At 42.7% G+C, this 19731-nt stretch overlaps 1 protein-coding gene across 1 annotated transcript; it reads right to left on the reverse strand.

Moving 5' to 3' along the window:
• Window positions 1–1025: 1025 nt before the first annotated feature.
• LOC104302959 (cytochrome P450 2J4) lies at window positions 1026–12927 on the reverse strand. The gene is made up of 9 exons (XM_009903519.2): window positions 12757–12927; window positions 11342–11504; window positions 10143–10292; window positions 7962–8122; window positions 7282–7458; window positions 5572–5713; window positions 3130–3317; window positions 2294–2435; window positions 1026–1204 (listed from the first exon to the last, which is right to left on the reverse strand). The coding sequence occupies exons 1-9, from the start codon at window positions 12925–12927 to the stop codon at window positions 1026–1028; spliced, it is 1473 nt and encodes a 490-aa protein (XP_009901821.2).
• Window positions 12928–19731: the final 6804 nt, after the last annotated feature.

The following is a 19731-nucleotide window of genomic DNA, read 5'->3' on the forward strand; positions in this document are numbered from 1 at the left end:
ATTTGCCTCAGGAATCTTTTGGTTTGGTTTGGTTTGTTTTTCTACTGTTACAGATTCTTGCCTTGAACTTGACCAGCAGTTTGTGTCTCTGAAAAGCCTCTGTATCTTCAGGTATTCTGCTGAAATTCTGAGGTGATTAAAAATTCTCTCTGGTGTTTTCCATGTGTATTTTTCAGTCTACCATCAGCTCCAATTCCCGCAGACTCCTCACCTGAACTACCCCTTGGAGGAGCTCCCTGCACATGTTGTAGCAGCCACCCAGTGCTGATCTTGACAGGAGTTAAGCCACAGGGGTAAACAGTTGCTCTGTTAAAAAGGGCTTTCCAAAAATTAACTTGGCATAATTTTAAGATATTAAAAGTATCTGTCCTAAAAGAAATCTTCTCTCTGTGTCTTAGGCTCCTCACTGAGTTTCAGCCTGCACCTTTTCTCTGCTGGACTCTAACCCATTATCCTCCTCCAGAAATTCTCAGTGAGTTGTAAATCATCCATGAATGAAACCAGGTGCTAGTTTTTCCTTCATATATTTTATTAGTGACCCTCAACAAAAAGTTGACTGAAATGTCATGAATTACGACAGTAATATGAGGGGGTAGACTTTTCCAGGGGTGCTCTTCCAAACTCTATTGCTTTGGGGGTGGGGGGAGGAAGGCAAAAAGAAGAAAGAAAAAAAAGGATAACTCAGATAATGAATTAATTTTTGAAGTCTGCCAGTCAGTTTTGTCATTTGCTCACCAATGTCCTGGACTTAAATCCAGGCCTTCAGGATGCCTTTATGGCTGAGAACGATGGAGTGTTGCAGATCAAAAGAACTTCTACCAAAATAAAGGTTCATGTTCAAGAGCAGGTAGCGGAGTCTGAACAAAATTACCTGCTGTAGACAAAAGGTGGCTTTTGGAGAAGAAATTTATATTCAAGACAAACAAAACCCCCAACCAACACATTACACGGTCTTAATACGCACATTCACAAAAGTAAGTAAGATTGCTTAACAGACAGGCTGTGACGTGCTGCAGATGCCCTCCCTAGCGTGGAATAGCACAAATCCTGTAGGGATGGGGCTGCAGCGTGCCCCCCTGCATGGGCTCTGTGTTGATCTTTGTCGCCCCCTCGGGGAGCTGGAAGGTGAAAGCCCGCAGCAGGTTGGCAAAGAAAATAAAAAGCTCGGTCCTCGCTAGATGTTCCCCCAAACACACACGGTGCCCTGCAGGAGGAAGAGTGGGGAAGGACAGTGAGTAAACGACCCCGGCCTTAAAAGCAAAGATATTCATCCTCACGCAGTGCAAAAGTAGTTTTGCTGAGTCCGGAATTTCTTTAGGGCTTAATGCAATCAATGACATAAAACTTAATGTAATTCTTCCTTTAAAGAATCCTGGCTGCAGCTATAGATAAATGTGTAGCCCTTCTGCCCTTAGTTTCACTTCAATTACCTCAAAAGCCTCATCTTCATTTGACTGACAACTTTAAAGGAATTCTTTCAATCATGTAAATGATGAATAATTTGTTCCTCCCAGGAGATGCTGTGCTCCAGTTTTCTAAGCATAGAGTATCAGCACAGCTCCTTGCAAGTGCTTTCCAAATGTATGCCTGGTGCTGAAATGTATGCCCAAATCAATAGCTATGATGATTAGCAGAGGATTTCCTTCCCTAAATAAATAAATAAATCAAGGTAGATGCATACATCTGTCAGGACATCTCTGATTTTCCATGTTATTATTTGTTCAGTAGCAAAGATGTTTATGGTTGTATTGGGAAACGTTACTGAAGATAAGAATCATGTTGGTTTTATTCCTGTTTTCCACAAAGAGGTTTAAAAGAAACAACCAATAGGTTTTTAATAGACATCTTAATTCTGCATCTCCAAACCAAAAGATTAATAGAATAGAATAAACCAGGATGGAAGAGACCTTCAAGATCATCGCGTCCAACCCATCAACCAATCCAACACCACCCAAACAACTAACCCATGGCACCAAGCACCCCATCAAGTCTCTTCCTGAACACCTCCAATGACGGCGACTCTACCACCTCCCCAGGCAGCCCATTCCAATGGGCAATCACTCTCTCTGTATAGAACTTCTTCCTAACATCCAATCTAAACCTCCCCTGGTGCAGCCTGAGACTGTGTCCTCTTGTTCTGGTACTGGCTGCCTGGGAGAGGAGACCATCATCTGTCTGTCTACAACCTCCCTTCAGGTAGTTGTAGAGAGCAATAAGGTCACCCCTGAGTCTCCTTTTCTCCAGGCTAAGCAATCCCAGCTTGTGCTAATGCTTGTGCTGTCAGTCCAATTACCTATTGAGAATGGTAAAAAGGCTTGTTGGCTCACAAAATTCCCATCCTTATCCAAGAAGTGGCCGGGGTTGAACTGTCGAGGTGCTTCCCACTGCTCTGGGTCATACAAAGATGAAGCAATGTTTGGAAAAACTATGGTGCCCTGAAAGGAGAAAAACTTTCACTCAGTCCTGGCTGGCTGTTGTCCCCCAGACAGCCAGAGCCAGCTAGGTGAGACCAGTGTTAAGTTTACTTTGAGAGTTTAATGCTGTGTGCTTGCAGGTTCATTTCCCCTGCACGAACTGTGAGGACCATGAAGTCTTTTTGTTTCAGAATGTGTCCAAGCCTGACAGTGAAAGTGGCAGTGTCAATAGAAACTGACAGCTTTATTTGTTCTAAACAATTTTCTCTTCCCACATTAGAAGGTTCTGTGACTTGGTCTCTTTGACAAAAGCTAGTTGCAAGCCTCCATGCTTTTCCCTGGAGTTTTTGCAGGCTTTCCATAGGCGAAACCTCAGTCGGAAATCTTTCTAGTGCCTTATGAGCACAAATCAGCCACAGTATCCTTCAGAATCAGTCTCTAAGGTTTTGCTTTCATTTGTTTGTACAAACACTTCTGAAAATCCCCTCTTCCATCCAGGGTCATCTTTTATTTCTGGTAACCCTCTCCCAAAAGCCATATCACTCAATTTGGCCTGGCAGGTGGTTTCTTGCCCTTATTCTCTTCCAGCTGTGACCCAGAGGGATCCAACCCCGCTGCTGTTGGGAAGGAGACCCTGACACAAATGGATGTTAATCCACACCTTGCTCTACTGAATGCAGGAAAGCAATTGTAGCAATTAAGAAAGTGTCTGTACCTTTTTGAGAGGAAAGCCAAGCAATATCGTGTTCCTCACACACACTCTGGGCATGCCAACCGAGATAATGTTGCTGAAGCGTTGGATCTCATGAACCACAGCATTCGTGTAGGGCAGTTCTCTCCGATCCTCATAGCAAATCAACTGGGAACGACCCAAAACTGCATCCAGCTCCTTCTGCACTTTCTCTGTGGAGAAGCATTTACCATTGCAGGTGGAAAACTACACCAAGTGTTTTCGCTTATTCCATTTTCAAAGCCATTTCTTATGCACAACTACAAGGACAGCAACAAAAGTAATGTAAAAATGTAACTAACTTTTGTAAAGGAAACAGCAGTGTTGCAACATATTAAATACATAGGAGCTTTACTTCTGGGGCTGAAGTTAGTTGATTGCAGATGAAGAAAAGGCCTTTGTTGCTCAAAGCTTTAAAACCCTCAAAGAGTTGTTTTGCCAACAGTTAAATTCAAGTGATGATTTATGTTTCCTTCTGGCTAGCTGCTTCAGGCACCTACAGCTAGTCAAAACCACTAAACTCGTGGTTCTCTACAGTTTAAGACAGGTGAATCTTGACCTTAAAAGCCTAATTCCTATTGGAAGGGAATGGTTCTTACATAGGATGTCTGTTAAGTGAAGCAATGCCAAATAGAACAATGTGTAGATGCCTTTAAAAAGCAAACAAAATCTGCTTCTTGATGCCTGCCCTTAGACCAAGAATAACATGACTGAAATTACTGCACAGGAGTGTTGGGAGCATTAGCAAAAGTATAAAATTTGGTTTGTAATCTTCAAGAGTGGCAGCACACACATAGTGCAAGTGCCTTGGGTTTTGAACAAATGATCCTGGCCTTTTCCAGAGACCCTTTTGAACAACACTAAGATGCAGGGAAGCCCATTATGCATTGATCAGTTTGTGCTCATTCACATCAACTAGCAGTCCTTCACAAACTGTGCTGGGTAGACCCTACCAACAGAGATTAAAGCACCTTACAGAATTTAAAATGTATATTCAGAAACATTTTAGTAAGGTACATCTGTTTCAATGAGGACCTAGCCTGCAAAATCAAGCTCAAGTGTAATCTGAAGTGATCAGTCACTGCATGAGTATAAACATACATCTCTGTTCCAGTAGTTCAGGGAACAAGGAGAGCCTGATTCAGTGATGAGGAAAAAGGCCAAACCTTTCTGTATGGAACATTCACTGGCAAAAGCAGTAACAGGTTGAAAAAGAAGCCACCAAGTGAATGAGGACAGATACAGTGATATCAGTTCTATTATGAGAGTTTGTATGACTCAAGAAGCCCAGGAAGGATCATTCTGCACACCCCCTGCTTTCCCAAGTATGTGCAAGGTGTTACATTTATGCAAAATAAAATTATCTAGAGCCATCAGCACTTTCATAACCTCAATTACATTCTGTGATAATAAACATGCAATTACATGGGATTAAATAGATCTGCTTGTCTGATAGCCACAAGTTGAGCAATTTTTTCTTATCTTCATCTGCTCCCTCCATTTCAAATCCTGTTCTTCTGTGGTCACTTGCATATATGCTGCTATCTAACAATGAGATTTCTGTTATCCACCATAAGAGATTGTGCTGTCTTTGGTTTTCATTCAGTGGTCTATGAAAGTGTTTGACAGGTATTCAAAGTTAGACTTAAAAATAAACTTCTTAAATACATGTGGATATAGCTGTTGAGCCATCAAATTCCACTGCCAAGTGGAATAATTTCTGTTGTAAGAAACTGAAATACATCACAGAGTTAATTTATTCACCCTGATACCTTGGGATCATAAATGGACTGATGGACAGAAATAATGTCAAAGCTGCCAACTGACCTTCAGGTGATTATCTTTACTACCTCTCTGACCTACAGAGCACAAAGAAGGGTAGGTGTCCCTGTAACCCCATCACTGAAACTCAGCTAGCACAAAGCAGAATCAAAGTAACTTTCTAGAATGACATCCCTACCATCACACATCAGTTTCTGCTCAGTTATTCTCAGCCACCAGTCATGTTTATGACTAAGACAGAATCTTGGAGTACTATCAGCACCTCACCAATTGCTGACCCCTGTTCCTTCAAGGATTATGCAAGCAAACCCTCTGGCTTCCCAAACAGCCACTCCAGTCCTCTTACCCTATTGACCACCCTACCATAATCTTAATTTTCTCAAAGACCTCAACCCCTCCATTTCAACCATCCACAACCTCCTCTACATGGGCATACTTCCCAGACTGTTAATTCCTTCTGGGAACTGCCCTATGCTTGTGAGTGTTGTAAGAGTCTGTATGCAACACTCTGGATCTACCAATGTTGCCCAGCACAGGTCTACCAGCCATATATCAGTGTTTAGGAATAGTCTCTGATCTATGGAAACATTATGTCTTGGATCATCTGTTGTATTAGAGATATTTGTGGCATGCTTAATCACTCACCTTGGATGTCTGGGTTTGCCACCATGTAGAGCAGGCCCCAGTTCAAAGTAGTGCTTGTTGTCTCTGATCCACCCAAGAAAAGGTCATTTATAGAATAAACCATATTGTCTTCATTGTATGTAGACCTGGGTTCATCTTTGGACTGTAAATGATAAGATAAAGTAGAGGCTTATAGATGAAAATTGGAAAAACCAGAATACCTTTAAATGTGGTTTTATCACTGTTCCAAACTGTAGTGTAGGTAGACCACCTACAGAGAGTGAAAAAGAGTATCAGACACCAAAGATGACACAAAAAGCTAATGTTTCACAAATGGACAAGGCATGTCAACTCCATTCTTAATCATGAAGATAAACCACATAATCTCCACAGAAAATCATTGCTGGCTTACTTGTGCAAATAGTGGGACACTTAGAATGTTTCCTAAGTAAATGTTGCTGAAACAGTTTCTGGTCCACCGATGTCCAAGTCTCATAGAACTTGGAACAGCAGTGAAAAGCTTCAGAGGCAGTTAAACACTTTGGAAGGCCAGGCATGTTAGTGTTGTGCTAGTATAAAAGGTTCGAAACAAGCAGATCCAAGGAACTAGAAGTTTGTTAGGATGACATACACCCTGGACACAAAAATACAGCAGCTGATATGGGAATCAGCTGAAAAAGACTTACCAGCTAGAAATACAAATTAATGCTGTTTATTACAATACAGAAAAATTGCATTGGCAAGGAGATCTGAGTAGACTCTCTGGTAAAATTGCCAGCTTGGACAACAATGACAGTTACATAGTTACAATATACTTGGAGTTCCACAAGAGGGTTTATTTTGGTCCCCACAGTAATAGAAAAGTCAAGCACTATCAAGTATTCATCAGACACATGCTGAAAGACTCGAGAGCTGGCTGACAGAAATAGCTAACAGACACTCTTCCCTGGGTGTAGATCTCTTCAGTGTGGCTGAGCACAGCAGTTGAGCCAATACAATAGAATATAATAGAATTAACCAGGTTGGAAGAGACCTCTGAGATCATCAAGTCCAACCTATCACCCAACACTATCTAAGTGACTAAACCATGACACCAAGCACCCCATCCAGTCTCTTCCTAAACACCTCCAGTGATGGTGACTCCACCACCTCCCTGGGCAGCCCATTCCAATGGCCAATCACTCTTTCTATGAAGAACTTCTTCCTAACATCCAGCCTAAGCCTTCCCTGGCACATCTTGAGACTGTGTCCTCTTGTTCCGGTGCTGGCCACCTGGGAGAAGAGACCAACCCCCACCTGGCTGCAACCTCCCTTCAGGTAGTTGTAGAGAACAAATCAATGCAAGGGAGGCCAGGCAGGCAGTGATCCATGACAGTAGACCCATTTTGACTGTGCCAGGAGGTGCAGGATGGGTGCCTGAAGCTTAGCAATGTTGCAGTGCAACCATCACATACCACAGGAGCAGGGCCACCAGCTGTCCCAGCAGGGAAGTGCTGCCACCTGGGAGCAGCACCACTGCCCACTTCTCCAGGGGCTGTAAAAGTGGACTACCACCCTCCCTCTCCACCTAGATATCTCATTTCAAGTGCCTCGGAGGAAGGTTTTGGATGTCTCCAGAGAAGGTGACACCACAGTTTCTCTGGGCAGCCTGTTGCAGTGTTAAGAGACCAGTTAATGGTCTCTTTCACCTTATTTCCCACCAATGTGTAATGAGGCAGAACAAATACTTACTTTTTCTATGTGGTCCAAGTAAAAGTCAATGAAATCCTGAGGTTCATCTGGTGTCCCACGCTCTGTGTGCATGCTGATCTCCCTCCTTGTAAAAGAGCTCAGGACATCATAGCAAGACAATACCTTCTTATGAGGACCAGGGAGACGGCACATAAGCCAGGGGAAGATTTCATACAGCTGCAGAAGTGACACACAAGGGGTATCACAACTCTCTACCACTAGAAAATGCACTTTAGGCCTACTAAAAAGAGAAGGTAAACCTCATGTGAGCGTGTGGGTTTGGCATCATTAGTAAAATATTCTGACAAAGACTATGGTTATGGTTTCAAGTTGTTAAAGAGTACGCTGTAATTTCTAGCCGTGCTGATGGTAAGATCCAGAGTTCCACAGGCTTTGGGCTCAACCACAACCCAAATTAGAATGATTATAGTTAGAATTAACTGGATTCTACCGTTCAATTAGTCACGTATTCGATTGCAAGGAACTGTGTTCAAACGTTTAAAAAGTGAAATCCTGCCCTCCAGTGGAGAGTACCAGGAAGGAAGAGGCAGCAAAGCCCTTGCAAACCGTCCTCACTAGGACGTGCAGTTGTTGCCACAGCCCGAAGCAAAGGCTGGCTATAGCCAGACTGCACTTTTCACGTTCTGCCTTATTCAGAAGACAACAGATCGTTTCCTTACGTGATGAAAAAAGCTGCCCCCAAACTTGAACAGGCGCTCCATGGCTCTAATCACTTCATGGAAGGTTTCGTCGTCTCTGGAGAAGCGATGTCCAAACACAACAGCACAGATTACATTTGAGACAGAATGAACCAGAGGGAAAGAAGGATCCAGGGGTTTGCCTGCAAACACAAGGGTGAATGTCACTGTTAATGTCTCCTCCCTGCTTTAGTGAAAGGAAATTAGAGGCTACCCAAAGAACTTTCAAGAGAGCATTGCATCTCAGAGATGCAGCAATCTTCTTACTAAATTCTAGTATCAAGCTGCACCATAGTTGTGAGGAATCAGTCTCACAATCCCTAAAGAAAAGCCAGATGTGTAAAATATTTGGCAAATTTACAGGTAAGAAGGACCCAAAAAAAATAAATATCTATGCACATTCACTGGCTGGAAACTTCGAAACATGTCTCAAGCATGGGAATGATTGAGAGCACTGCAGTCAAAGGGAATCTTGAGAGGAGAACAGTAAGGAAAGAGGCAGCCTAATTCAGCAAGGACATAAATACATGCAAGGCTAGTATATTTTCTCTGACTTCCCTAGAAGTGCAGAGCCTCAAGTAAGACAAAAGGGCATTTCAACCTCTTGTGTCAACAATACAGTCATTAATTTTACAGCAATTACGTGAAAACCTAACCCAAACAAAAATATTTTGTGACTCCAGAGTAAATGACTATAACAATGCAACTGCCCAACCCCCAGTGCACAATTTACTCTTCTCCACTTTTGTTTTTTTTTTACTTCACACATGGTCACAGCTCAGTGTCTCCTAATTCTTAATCCATGGGATTGGAGTAGATTTAATTACTTTCACCTGCTACAATGGCTAGCTGCAGCATGTCCTGATTTACTGTGCCTTTGCATAATGATCACTATTGAGAAATTCAACTCACATGCTTCTAAATGGGTTGATCAGGCTAAAGTGTTGCAACAAAGACAATATTCTAGTCACTACTTTAAAGAGTGTATGCAGATGGCTTTACAGGACTCTCCACCAGTGTGCACTTGCAGCCCAGAAAGCCAATCACATCCTGGGCTGCATCAAGAGAAGCATAGCCAGCATGCTGAGGGAAGTGATTTTCCCCCTCTACTCTGCTCTGGTGAGACCCCACCTGGAGTACTGGGAGGATCTGGACATGCTGGAGCGTGTCCAAAGAAGGGCCAGGAGGATGATTAGGGGGCTGGTGCACCTCTCCAGGGTGTCAGGTAATGATAGGACTAGGGGGAATGGAACAAAAATACAAATGGGTAGCTTCAGTTTGGATGTCTGGAAGAAGTTCTTCACCATAAGGGTGGTGACACTAGAAGAGGTTGCCCAGAGAGGTGGCAGAAACCTCATCCCTGGAGGGTTTTAAGGCCAGGCTGGATGTGGTTCTGAGCAACCTGATCTAGTGTGAGGTGCCCCTGCCATGGCAGGGGGATTGGAACTAGGTGATCCTTGAGGTCCCTTCCAAGCCTGGCAATTCTATGACTCTAGTGCATAAAGATATGGATGCTTTATCAATGCTGATGAATTGTCACAGTACCACAGTATCGCCAAGGTTGGAAGAGACCTCGAGGATCATCGAGTCCAACCTGTCTCCACAAACCCCGTGACTAGACCATGGCACCAAGCGCCACGTCCAATCCCCTCTTGAACACCTCGAGGGATGGTGACTCCACCACCTCCCTGGGCAGCGCATTCCAATGACTAATGACTCTCTCTGTGAAGAACTTTCTCCTCACCTCGAGCCTAAACTTCCCCTGGCACAGCCTGAGACTGTGTCCACTTGTTCTGGTGCTGGTTGCCTGGGAGAAGAGACCAACCCTCTCCTGGCTACAACCACCTTTCAGCTAGTTGTAGAGGGCCATGAGGTCACCCCTGAGCCTCCTCTTCTCCAGGCTAAACAACCCCAGCTCCCTCAGCCTCTCCTCATAGGGCTTGTGCTCAAGGCCTCTCCCCAGCCTTGTTGCCCTTCTCTGGACACGTTCAAGTGTCTTAATGTCCTTCTTAAACTGAGGCAACATGCCCTTGAGGCACAGAAGACCACCATCACCCTCTTGTGGAACAAAGCTGCCCTTGATTTCAGAGCAGGACCGAAAACTCATGTGCTAAAGACATCAGACTAATGAGAAAACTGAATCAGTACTTATTGCAGAGGTACCTTTCACACTTGCAAAGAAGTCTACCAGGTAGCAAGCCTCCTCCTGAACTCGGTGCTCTAGACCTCTTTTCCCCAGACCAAGGGTGCGTAGAGTCCTCAGTGCAAACCTTCTCTGCTGCTTCCAGGTGTGACCCGTGGCCAGCATAATCCCTGCATCCATTCAAGGAAGAGCTCTTTATCCTGCTAGTACTTATTACAGACAAAGACTATTACATTGCTTATGAACATAAAGACACAAAGGAACAGCTGTGGCCTGCAAGCATATAGGCAGGGCTAAAATGGACAAACTCAACTTGCTAATAAGATGACTTGCAGGATTAAGCTTGATCCAAGACAACCAGTTATTTCAGAAAGCTTGATAGCTGCTTCTCTAGGCACTTTCTGAAGTGCTTGTCTCCCACTCTCTTCTGTGCTTGGACCTCACCTGAGCAGGGTAATGATTCTCATGAAGGTAAAAGGGGAAAGATTTCTGACTGTCCACAGTCAGGAAGAAAAGTTCAAAACTTGGGCTTTGGGACAAATATCTTCAGGAGACATAAACATCATACACTAACAGGACCTTTAGTGTAGTATAAGAGTCACCAATGACTGAAACAAATTCAAATGAGAAAGGAATGAGCTTTTCTTAGAAAAAGCTGAGGCCCCAAATAAAATACAAGTTGTTTCATAGTGGGTGTGTTTGTGGAAATTAGGAGTTTGGGGATCTCCAATATGGTTGGGGACATACCAATATACAGCAAGGTTGAAACAGAACTGCACTGATCCTCTAGATGAAACTGTGTCACTAAGAAAACGTTCACAAAAAGAAGGGCATAGGAAGAAGATTCTCACCACCAAGCTCACTTTTCAACAGACAATGTAATGGTTGGAGACAGGAGGTCCAGCATAAGGAATGATGCCAGTTCCTGCCCTTGCTCTGCTTCTCTGTGTCACAACCTACTACTGCCTCATTTCATCATCTCTGAATCTGCTCCACTTAATATTTTACACAAGGCACTATGAATCACTTTTTGTTTTGCTGGGCTTTCCTCCTACTACTGTCCAAGGCTACTTCACCCATCTCTACTTTGCAGTTCACCTGACCATCATTTCTCATTGTCAAACCCTGCAAGGTACCCTGCAACGATTGCAAGGTACAAAAGAACTGCAGTTTGTCAAGATGATCATTTTGTGCAATGTTTGTGGCAAGAAATTCTCACCTTTTCCTTTGGCCATGGCTCTGAAGAAAGGAGACACTAACCTCCCAGAAACATCTTCAGGGTGCATAGTCATACCGTCCTTAACGGCTTGATATCCATTCAGTACGATCACTGGGGCCCATCCAAACCATAAGGTGAATATGTTGCCATGAATTTTTGCCAGCTGCAGATGGGAGAGAAGCCAAGAAAGCACAGATGACATCCCACATGTTGCAAACAAGGATGAACCTGCTTTCACACTGATTACAGGACCAGCCCTGGGGTGAAATGGTGTTCTCCATCTTTCTCACAAGACTGAAATTATCTGTAAGAAGCACAAATGTCTTTTCCAGCATTCACTGTTGGAAACAAGTGAATATTCCAGCTTTTCAGTGCCACATATCTAACCCAGGAAATATTAGGTGTCTTTTATAGTAAGTATATAAGCTAAGGCTCAGTTTGCAATGGCTCATGTGATAAAGGGTGTTTTCTGCACATGAATTTCTTTCAATAGGGTTTCTATCAATTGTACTGGTAAAGTATTGCAGAAGGAACACAGAAATGTCAGAGGGGTAAGCAACTTGTAGAGACTAGGCCAGTTATTTTCCTCCTTTCCCCTACCCATTTGGATAATTAGATACTAGAATCCAAGTAAGACCATTCTGTCTTGCAGTGTGCTTTGCTTCCTGCCTGAATATGCCTTTTGGTTGGAATAATTGGTGTGCCTTGTCCAAGCCATTGAGAGAAGCCACTGGGGCTGTCTACTAAGAATTCTGAAAGCACTGCAAGAACTAAAAGAATGAGAGAGAGGTAGCCTTGTGTGCAGATGTACTCCTCAAAAAACACTTAAGACAAGGTTCATGTAGTATTTTCTGATGCTGTCAATACAAATAAATGTATACACCCATAGGGCACCTTAAGCATCTGTTTACTGCTCAAGCTAGAGAGTGCCAGAGCTCAGAAAGCTAAAACTCTGTGCTGTGAAAGTGATTTATTTTTACACAGTAATTCTTTTCCCAAACTGCAAATCTTATCCATTACCCCTAATGACATTTAGTCCTAAATTATATCAAGTTTCACATGAATTTGTCATAGTTAACAGTAAGGGGCAATGGAAGGATATCAAGTTTCATGTTTGTCAAATTCACTGTTAAAAGGTGGGTAAGTTAAAGTTTCAGGATGATTTCTATGCATTCAGAACTTCCAGTACCAGGTTTATTAGCTTGGCAGCTATGCCGCAATAATTTTTCCTTCTTTTGCCAACCAAACCAGCAGTTCCCAACCAAACTTAGTGCAGCATCACAGCAGCTAGTTAACAAGCACAGTATGTTACCAATGTGGTTTGGGGAGAGGATGTTTTAAAATAGCAAAGAACATGAGGAATGGGAAAAATAAGAAAGATTTTTAAACAATTAGGAGTATCTGAAAATAAATACCTTCATGAGGAGATCACGATTAAACTGAAAGTTCAGCTGTATCAAGGTCCCAAATACTGGGAAAGGGATTGGTCCAGGAGGAAGCCGTCTCCGTAGTCGTTGCAACTTTAAAAACTGTGTAACAAAAAGAAACACAGCTAAGGCTATAAGCACTTCACCTATTGTCAACATTTTAATGTCTGCCTTTATTGAAAATAGGCTACTGAAGGTACCAAGGCTGGTTGCTCAGCCAGTTTTTTCATAAGTGTTTAAATTTCATATAATAACTCTTCCCCGCCCCTAACCCTCCCTCTTTATTATCAGCCACTCCTTTTGTTCCTGCTCATTACATTCATGCTCAAACACATTTAACAGATGCACGTCCCTCTCCTTCTTCTAATCCATATTATATTCATCAACTATGGACCAAAGGATTTACAGGGATGGTGTCTTAAAAGACTAGGGCAAACATTTTCTGCACAACGGAGACACATATATCTACATGTAAACTCTCCATCTAACCTGGGGGCGGGGGGTGGGAAATGTGGATGGTATGTGCTCCTACAAATGTTTCATGAATGCTTTTACAAAAGCAATAGCCATACATACAACTTAAGCACAGAAATGTAAGTGGGTATTAAATCCAGTATATCCACTAATGGCAAGGCTGATAAAAGCCCACATTTCTCTTAGGATGGATATACGAGTATTTAATGTTTAATACAAAGAGCAAAATCTCTTAGGCTTTCAAGTTCAATTGAAGATGTAACTGGTTTAATATAGAACTTGTTCTTTTCCTAACCTCTTTGCAATTGTTAACTTCTCTGAGGGTTTTGCCTACCTCTGAATTTCCCCTTTCAATCTTGACATACATGTGGATGCCCTAAAGGAAATTTTGAGTAGTCATCAGAAAACTTGCCAGATAAATAAAGCATATGCATACAGAAAGTACATCTTGTATGGAAACAGATTAAACATAACAAAACAAACACATGGGAAAAACCTATTGGGAATCTTGAGCTACAAGCAGAACTAAGGGCCCCAGCAAGAACTAGTCATGACATGCATGTGTCATACCTGAAGAATAAACGTAGATTATAGCCAAGGCTCTTCGCCAAGCCTCAGCACACATAGGAAGTATAAGCCTAACAGCAGGGGCATTTACAGTGTGGGGTGTCCCTGCCCATGGCAGGGGGGTTGAAACTAGATGATCCTTGTGGTCCCTTCCAACCCTGACTGATGATACTATGATACAGGTCTGCAATTAGACCGTGAAAACCATGTGCAAAGGATCCTGGGCACCACATAACTATATCAATTGTGGCTCTGTGTTACAGACCTAGATTGAAATGCTGCTCTGTGGAAAGCATCCATACTCTGAGAGTAGAATACTTGTAAAAGAAACATGTTTTCACTAATTTTCTCAAAACCTGCCAGGATGACTTGTGCAGCAGCATGCCTCTTTCAAGTGCCCTGCCTTTGGGACAGAAACCATTTCACAGGATTTGTGGTTCTGGATCACGAAACACCCTTATGAGCAGCCCAGAGTTTACCAGCCCACAGTTTCCAGACCTCCAAGTCAGTTAGCCTCCAAGCACTGAACTTCATTACCACTAAAGCATAACTTATTGATGTGTATTAACCACAACAGGCATGGTCCTGTGTTTCTACTAAAGCTTTCTTTGTTTACTACAAAAGGGTTATTTTTCAAGGCACTCAGTTTTAATTTAGCCTTCTCATTGAACTGGGGGGGGGGGGGGGGGGGGAATCCCTTTAGAAACAAATTCTGGTAAGTTTTTCCTGCTCTGTATCTAGTGTAATTTCACTAAAATCTATTTGCAATTCACCCTATGACCAGAATTTTTCATTTTGAATCAATGTAGTCATTCTCTGGCCTCTTAAATACACAAAGATTTTACAACTAAATTGCTTTCAACAGGAAAATGCTGGTTTTTTTTTTCTTTTTTTCCATTGAACTTTTTTTCCCATGGGGAAGTGAAGAGGTTAAGGCCTGGGTCTTTCACTGCTACAGCCTCACAACAGGAGCTCTTTTCTTCTTTCTTTAGCTTTGCAGACTTGAGTTTTCACATTGTCAGTAATTTCTCACAAACACAGCTATTCAGATACCCTTCAATGCCTTGTTGGACTCACTCACATCCTTCGGCATAGTCTTAACATCACCAGCCTGAAACACTGCCTTATTCCTTTGCTTTCATTTCTCCTGAGTTCTCCTAATATGGGATCTATGTCTCCTCTCTCATGCTCTGGCCATTTCAAGAGGCTTTACAATTTTTTCCTGGTGGTGTTTCCTTGAGGGAGAAGGAAGATTTCCTGTTTGGTTTTGGTTTTTTTCCCAGACTTTGGCTCTCTGTTTCCTCCACGATGCCAAGGCCTTACCCTGGCAGCAGTCATGTCCTCCTTCTGTCTCGAAGATGAGAGCACACCAAAGGGGCAGGTGCAGTCAGGAAGAAATAAAAAGGCAGGAAACAGAACCAAAGAAGGTTGACATCACCATGCCGGAGAAGGGAGGCATCCCCTGAGCCCAGCCAGGAGGCATCCCCCCAGCCCAGCCCAGCCCGCCTCCATCCCATGTGAGGTGGCCATTGTGGGTAGCTGCTGTGTAAGGGCAGGCATGATTCCCTCTGAATGGCTGGTGTGGCACAGCTGCAGAACCCATTCCACTGCAGCCTGCCTTCCCCTCAGGTTGTTTCCAGGCACTAGGTCAGCTGCTGTTTCCCAGGCCTTTCTGCAACATTTGCCCATGACAGCTTGGTTGCCTCCCTGCTGCCCACTCAATATGGCAGCCGCAGCCTTCTCTCCAGCCTGGCTGGCTCCTAAAATGGCTTCCCTAGCACAGTGTGAGCACCAGCACACTCCTCTGCCTTCCTCCTTCACACTGGTCAATGACACAATTTTTCTTTGGACTAGGATGGACTTTTTCTGTATCTCATGTTCACACAGCATTGCCTCCCTCTTCCTAAGGAACCACATTAAATTCCCACCCTTCTCTCCACCGAGTAACGATCTAGGACTTAAATAGATTATAGAAGTTTTAACATTGTATTTCTATGGCAGACAACAAAAATTCAACTTAAATTCCAATATCCATCTTAGATCTCCACTTTATCCAGGGCTAGCTTTGTTTCTGCCAGATTTTCAAGTGTGGAACTCTGAAACATTGGGGTACACTTAATTTTTCCCAGATACTTCTTTAAGATTACACAGTTCCTTGGACCATGTTCATTAAACGCAATAACTCACTCCCAGTGATGATTTTTTCAAGCAGTAAACGTCTTCAAGCCTTTTATCAGAATCCAGGCATTGCAGCATGCAACCAAACCACTCCCAATGCAACAGGTTTCCTAAATGATGAAGCAACAGCTGTGGGGACCAGGGATGTGGGAGATCCTGGGAGCATGGGTTGGGTTTCAGAAAGCCAGGAAACAAGGACTGAGTAATTTTTGGTTTGTGTTCAGAAATGGTGATACTGTGATGCAGAGTACGGTCTCCAGAGCTAACCACATTTTAACAATAAAGTGAATGCAGCTGACAAGGCTATTAGCAACCCAGCAGAGAGAGGAAGGGGAAAGCTGGCACTTACCCACTTGATTTATTATTTTTTTACAGTTTTCTGACAATTAGTCATTTTTCAAAATGGTATTTTCTTACTGCTGTTAGTGACAGTAAAGCCTCAGGCTGCTTTCTTCAACAATGAGATTATTCCTCTGTATGTTCAGCTTGTGGAGGTGAAGTGACTGCAATCCACGCTGTCATCATAAGCTTTTTATCTTAATGCATACAAAGCGGTGCTGTTAGGGAATGTAGCTATAGATATTCTGCATGACATTTAAGAAACTCTATAGAGGGAAAGAATCTGAAAATAAACTATATGCAGGGAAAGACAAACAACTGCACAGCATAGGAAAGGGAGTAAAATCAGGAAAAGAATAGAAAAGAGAATAAGAAAGAAGATGGAAGGTGCTAGAATGAGGAACCTGTGCCAAATATGTGTTACAAAAGATGGGAGTGAAACGAGAAGAATAGGTGAAGATGGATTTCAGTGAGGAAATCATAAGAAAGAACAGCAAACAGCACAGATGTAGAAGATATCCAAAGCAAAACTTACAGGAGATGGATGGCATTGTATGAGGAAGAAAATGAATGGTGGGGAGTTGGAGGCACTGCTGTGAAGAATAAAAGCACATTAAATAGAAAGGGACTAAACAAGCAAGCAGCTACATTAGGAGACGGAAGGAGTTAAAGACATGTTCTCCCCCTCATAAGATTCTTTTTATGCTTCATTTCAGAATGAAATGCTCTACCACGTTCAAAGAAATTGGCCAGAGCTCCCTCTGGAGGCAAATAGCGAAGAGACCGTAGATATATTTGAGCCATTTTGTGTATATATCAGCCAGTTTCATACATGTTTGGCAGTTACCACAGGTACTTCAGTCCTACCTGGATTCACTGCAGCATACACAAAGTGTGCTTGGTCCTCTGAAAGACAAATAGCAGCAGCTCCTGGAAGCAGAAAGACAAAGCCACCTTGGTTTTTGTAGTAAGTTCAGCTGGCTGCCCTCTCCTCAGCAGGCACCAGAAAACACAATGAGGGAAGTGGCACTGAAATCCACTTGTAGTGGTTTATTGTGGTTTAGATTACTTCTTTCCAAGGTTTTCCTCTTAGCCCTAGAAAAGGCACAAAGAGAGTTGAAATAGTGATATTTCACTTTCCTCCCTAAGACAGCACTTTGCACTTTCTAGAAGAGGATCAGAGCTTCCTGTGGAGCACATTTCAAAGCTGATGCTCTGAAGGGTTTGCATTTAATCTAGCACGTGTAGCTTCCCCTGGAGAGTATGAACAGACACTTACCACAGATTATTACAGTGTAAGAGTATGCAGGTATGTTTTCATCTCATGTTAGGTGACTGCAGGATTACATTCCAGTTTATCTAGGAATATTTTGTAATCTACTCAGATCCTTAAGGCTCAAATATCCAAGGCATATGAAAAAGAACCTGAAAATAAAATCTCATTAATTCACAAGTGACCCCTAATAACTCATCTACAGGCTGGGCTCAAAACTGTACTTTTATCCACTTGTAGCAGTCCTTCTAGAACAGTGCAGATGACCTTACTCTCTCTACTAACTTGTGAACTCGAATGAAACCTTCTGATGGATAAATAGTTCAGGGTCAGTCTCAGTTCAAGAACAGAAGTGAAGAGAAAGAAAAAATAATTAGGACAGATGCAAAAATTAGCTCAATTGAAAAGATGGTACAGGCTGTAAACATAATGGAACAGTTTGGAGAGGTGAGACAAACATGGGGAAGAAGAGAAGGCAAGAGGTTCTGGAAGGAACCAGTGTTGCTCAGGTGGGAAAAAAATGCATTTGTTGGCACTCAATAGTTTCAAACCTTACTTTTGTTTGAGCTCAATAGATAACTTAACCAGTGGTGCAGCCAGAACTAGCCTTGAGTATGGTTCTCTTATACTAGAAAAGGAAGATGACTGTGGGTTGTTTTAGATCTGAGACATAGGATTCATTTTACTTTTTTGATGGAAAACGTATTTATGAGGTTGATGAGGCTTTGTTTTCTTCATAAATCTAAATGCAGCCAACAGCAGCATTACTTCAGTGCTAGCTACCAGATATGCTTTAGGATAAGTGATTTTACACTTTGGTACTAGAGACAAGGAACTGCTGTGATCATTGCCTCTCCTCCTGCTGTCCAGGTGGAGGCATATGAAGCACCCCCTTACCATTGTGAAACTGCTGTCAGGGGTATACTTGCAGTTCCAACATGGAGGGGACTTGACACCAATCACTCACCTGTCTGAAGAGAATCACAGAATTTCTGGGGCTGGAATAGACCTCAATAAAACCTCTAAAATCATCAAGCCCAGCCAATGACACACTGCAGTCCAGCCCACAGCTGTGTAAAGGGTTGAACTACTCCATAACAATAATCCTGGAGGTGAAGAAACTAGCAATCAGTCCTGCATGCAGGATTCACACATCCCTGCCTCTTAGACTGGGGTGCTTTAAAACACAAGGTTGGCAAAGGCAGCTGGAAAAAAATACAGCTGATAGTGACCTCAGAGCCAGAGACAGCACTATCAGCTAATCAGTGCATAAAAACAATCCTTCCTGTACTGGCACACAGTATTCACTTTGTATGTCACACAGGAACAACATACTCCTAATGCTGTCAAAACAACAATATTCCCTTGTTAACTGTCAGTAACCAAACCAGCATAATGTTGAATATCCACTTTTGCCAAGTCCTTAAGCACCATGGTCATAAAAGGCTTCAGGAAGTCTTCAATGGGGTCAGATCTTCTGCTGGGTGTGATATGCTAATTTATGCTGACAGGTGAAGTCAGCTAACTGTGATAAAGAACCCTCTAAAGAACTGAAAGGATAAATGAAGCTGAATAAATTACTGGAGGATCTGGAGCAAGCAATACCAGAAGATTACCTGTCATGAAAAAGACATCTCATGTTGCTGTCAACCAGGGAGCTCATGAAAAAGAGCAATTTATCATCACTTTGTCTTCTCCCTGCTGTCATTTGTCTTCCAGTCCTTGCTCCTTGTCTGTATGAAAAACTGGCTAACAAAGCCACTCCTCTCTTTTCCTCTGAAGGGCTGTTTTAGTGGCTGGAACACTGAAATGTCCTGCCAGGTGTCAATGACAACTTGCACAACTTGGATAGTCTCAGATCATATTATCTGCCTCTCTAGAAAGCTTCCTCCAAGAGCTTCTTTTAACTCTTGCACTCAATTAATATCCTGGTACAGACTGAAAGGACTTTAAGTCTCTCTCTTCAAATGCAACTGTGCCTTATGAGAAAGAATGAACAGATCTTTAATCACAAGACTTTTGATTTATAGACATTGCTTCAAGATCTTTCTTCATAAATCTCCTTTCCAGCTAGCAATAAATAAGGCCCAATTGTAATTCTTGCCTCAATGTCTTTATTTGTCATGCATCAG

Source organism: Dryobates pubescens, chromosome 13 (genome assembly GCF_014839835.1).
Source record: "Dryobates pubescens isolate bDryPub1 chromosome 13, bDryPub1.pri, whole genome shotgun sequence".
Classification (NCBI taxonomy): Eukaryota; Metazoa; Chordata; class Aves; order Piciformes; family Picidae; genus Dryobates; species Dryobates pubescens.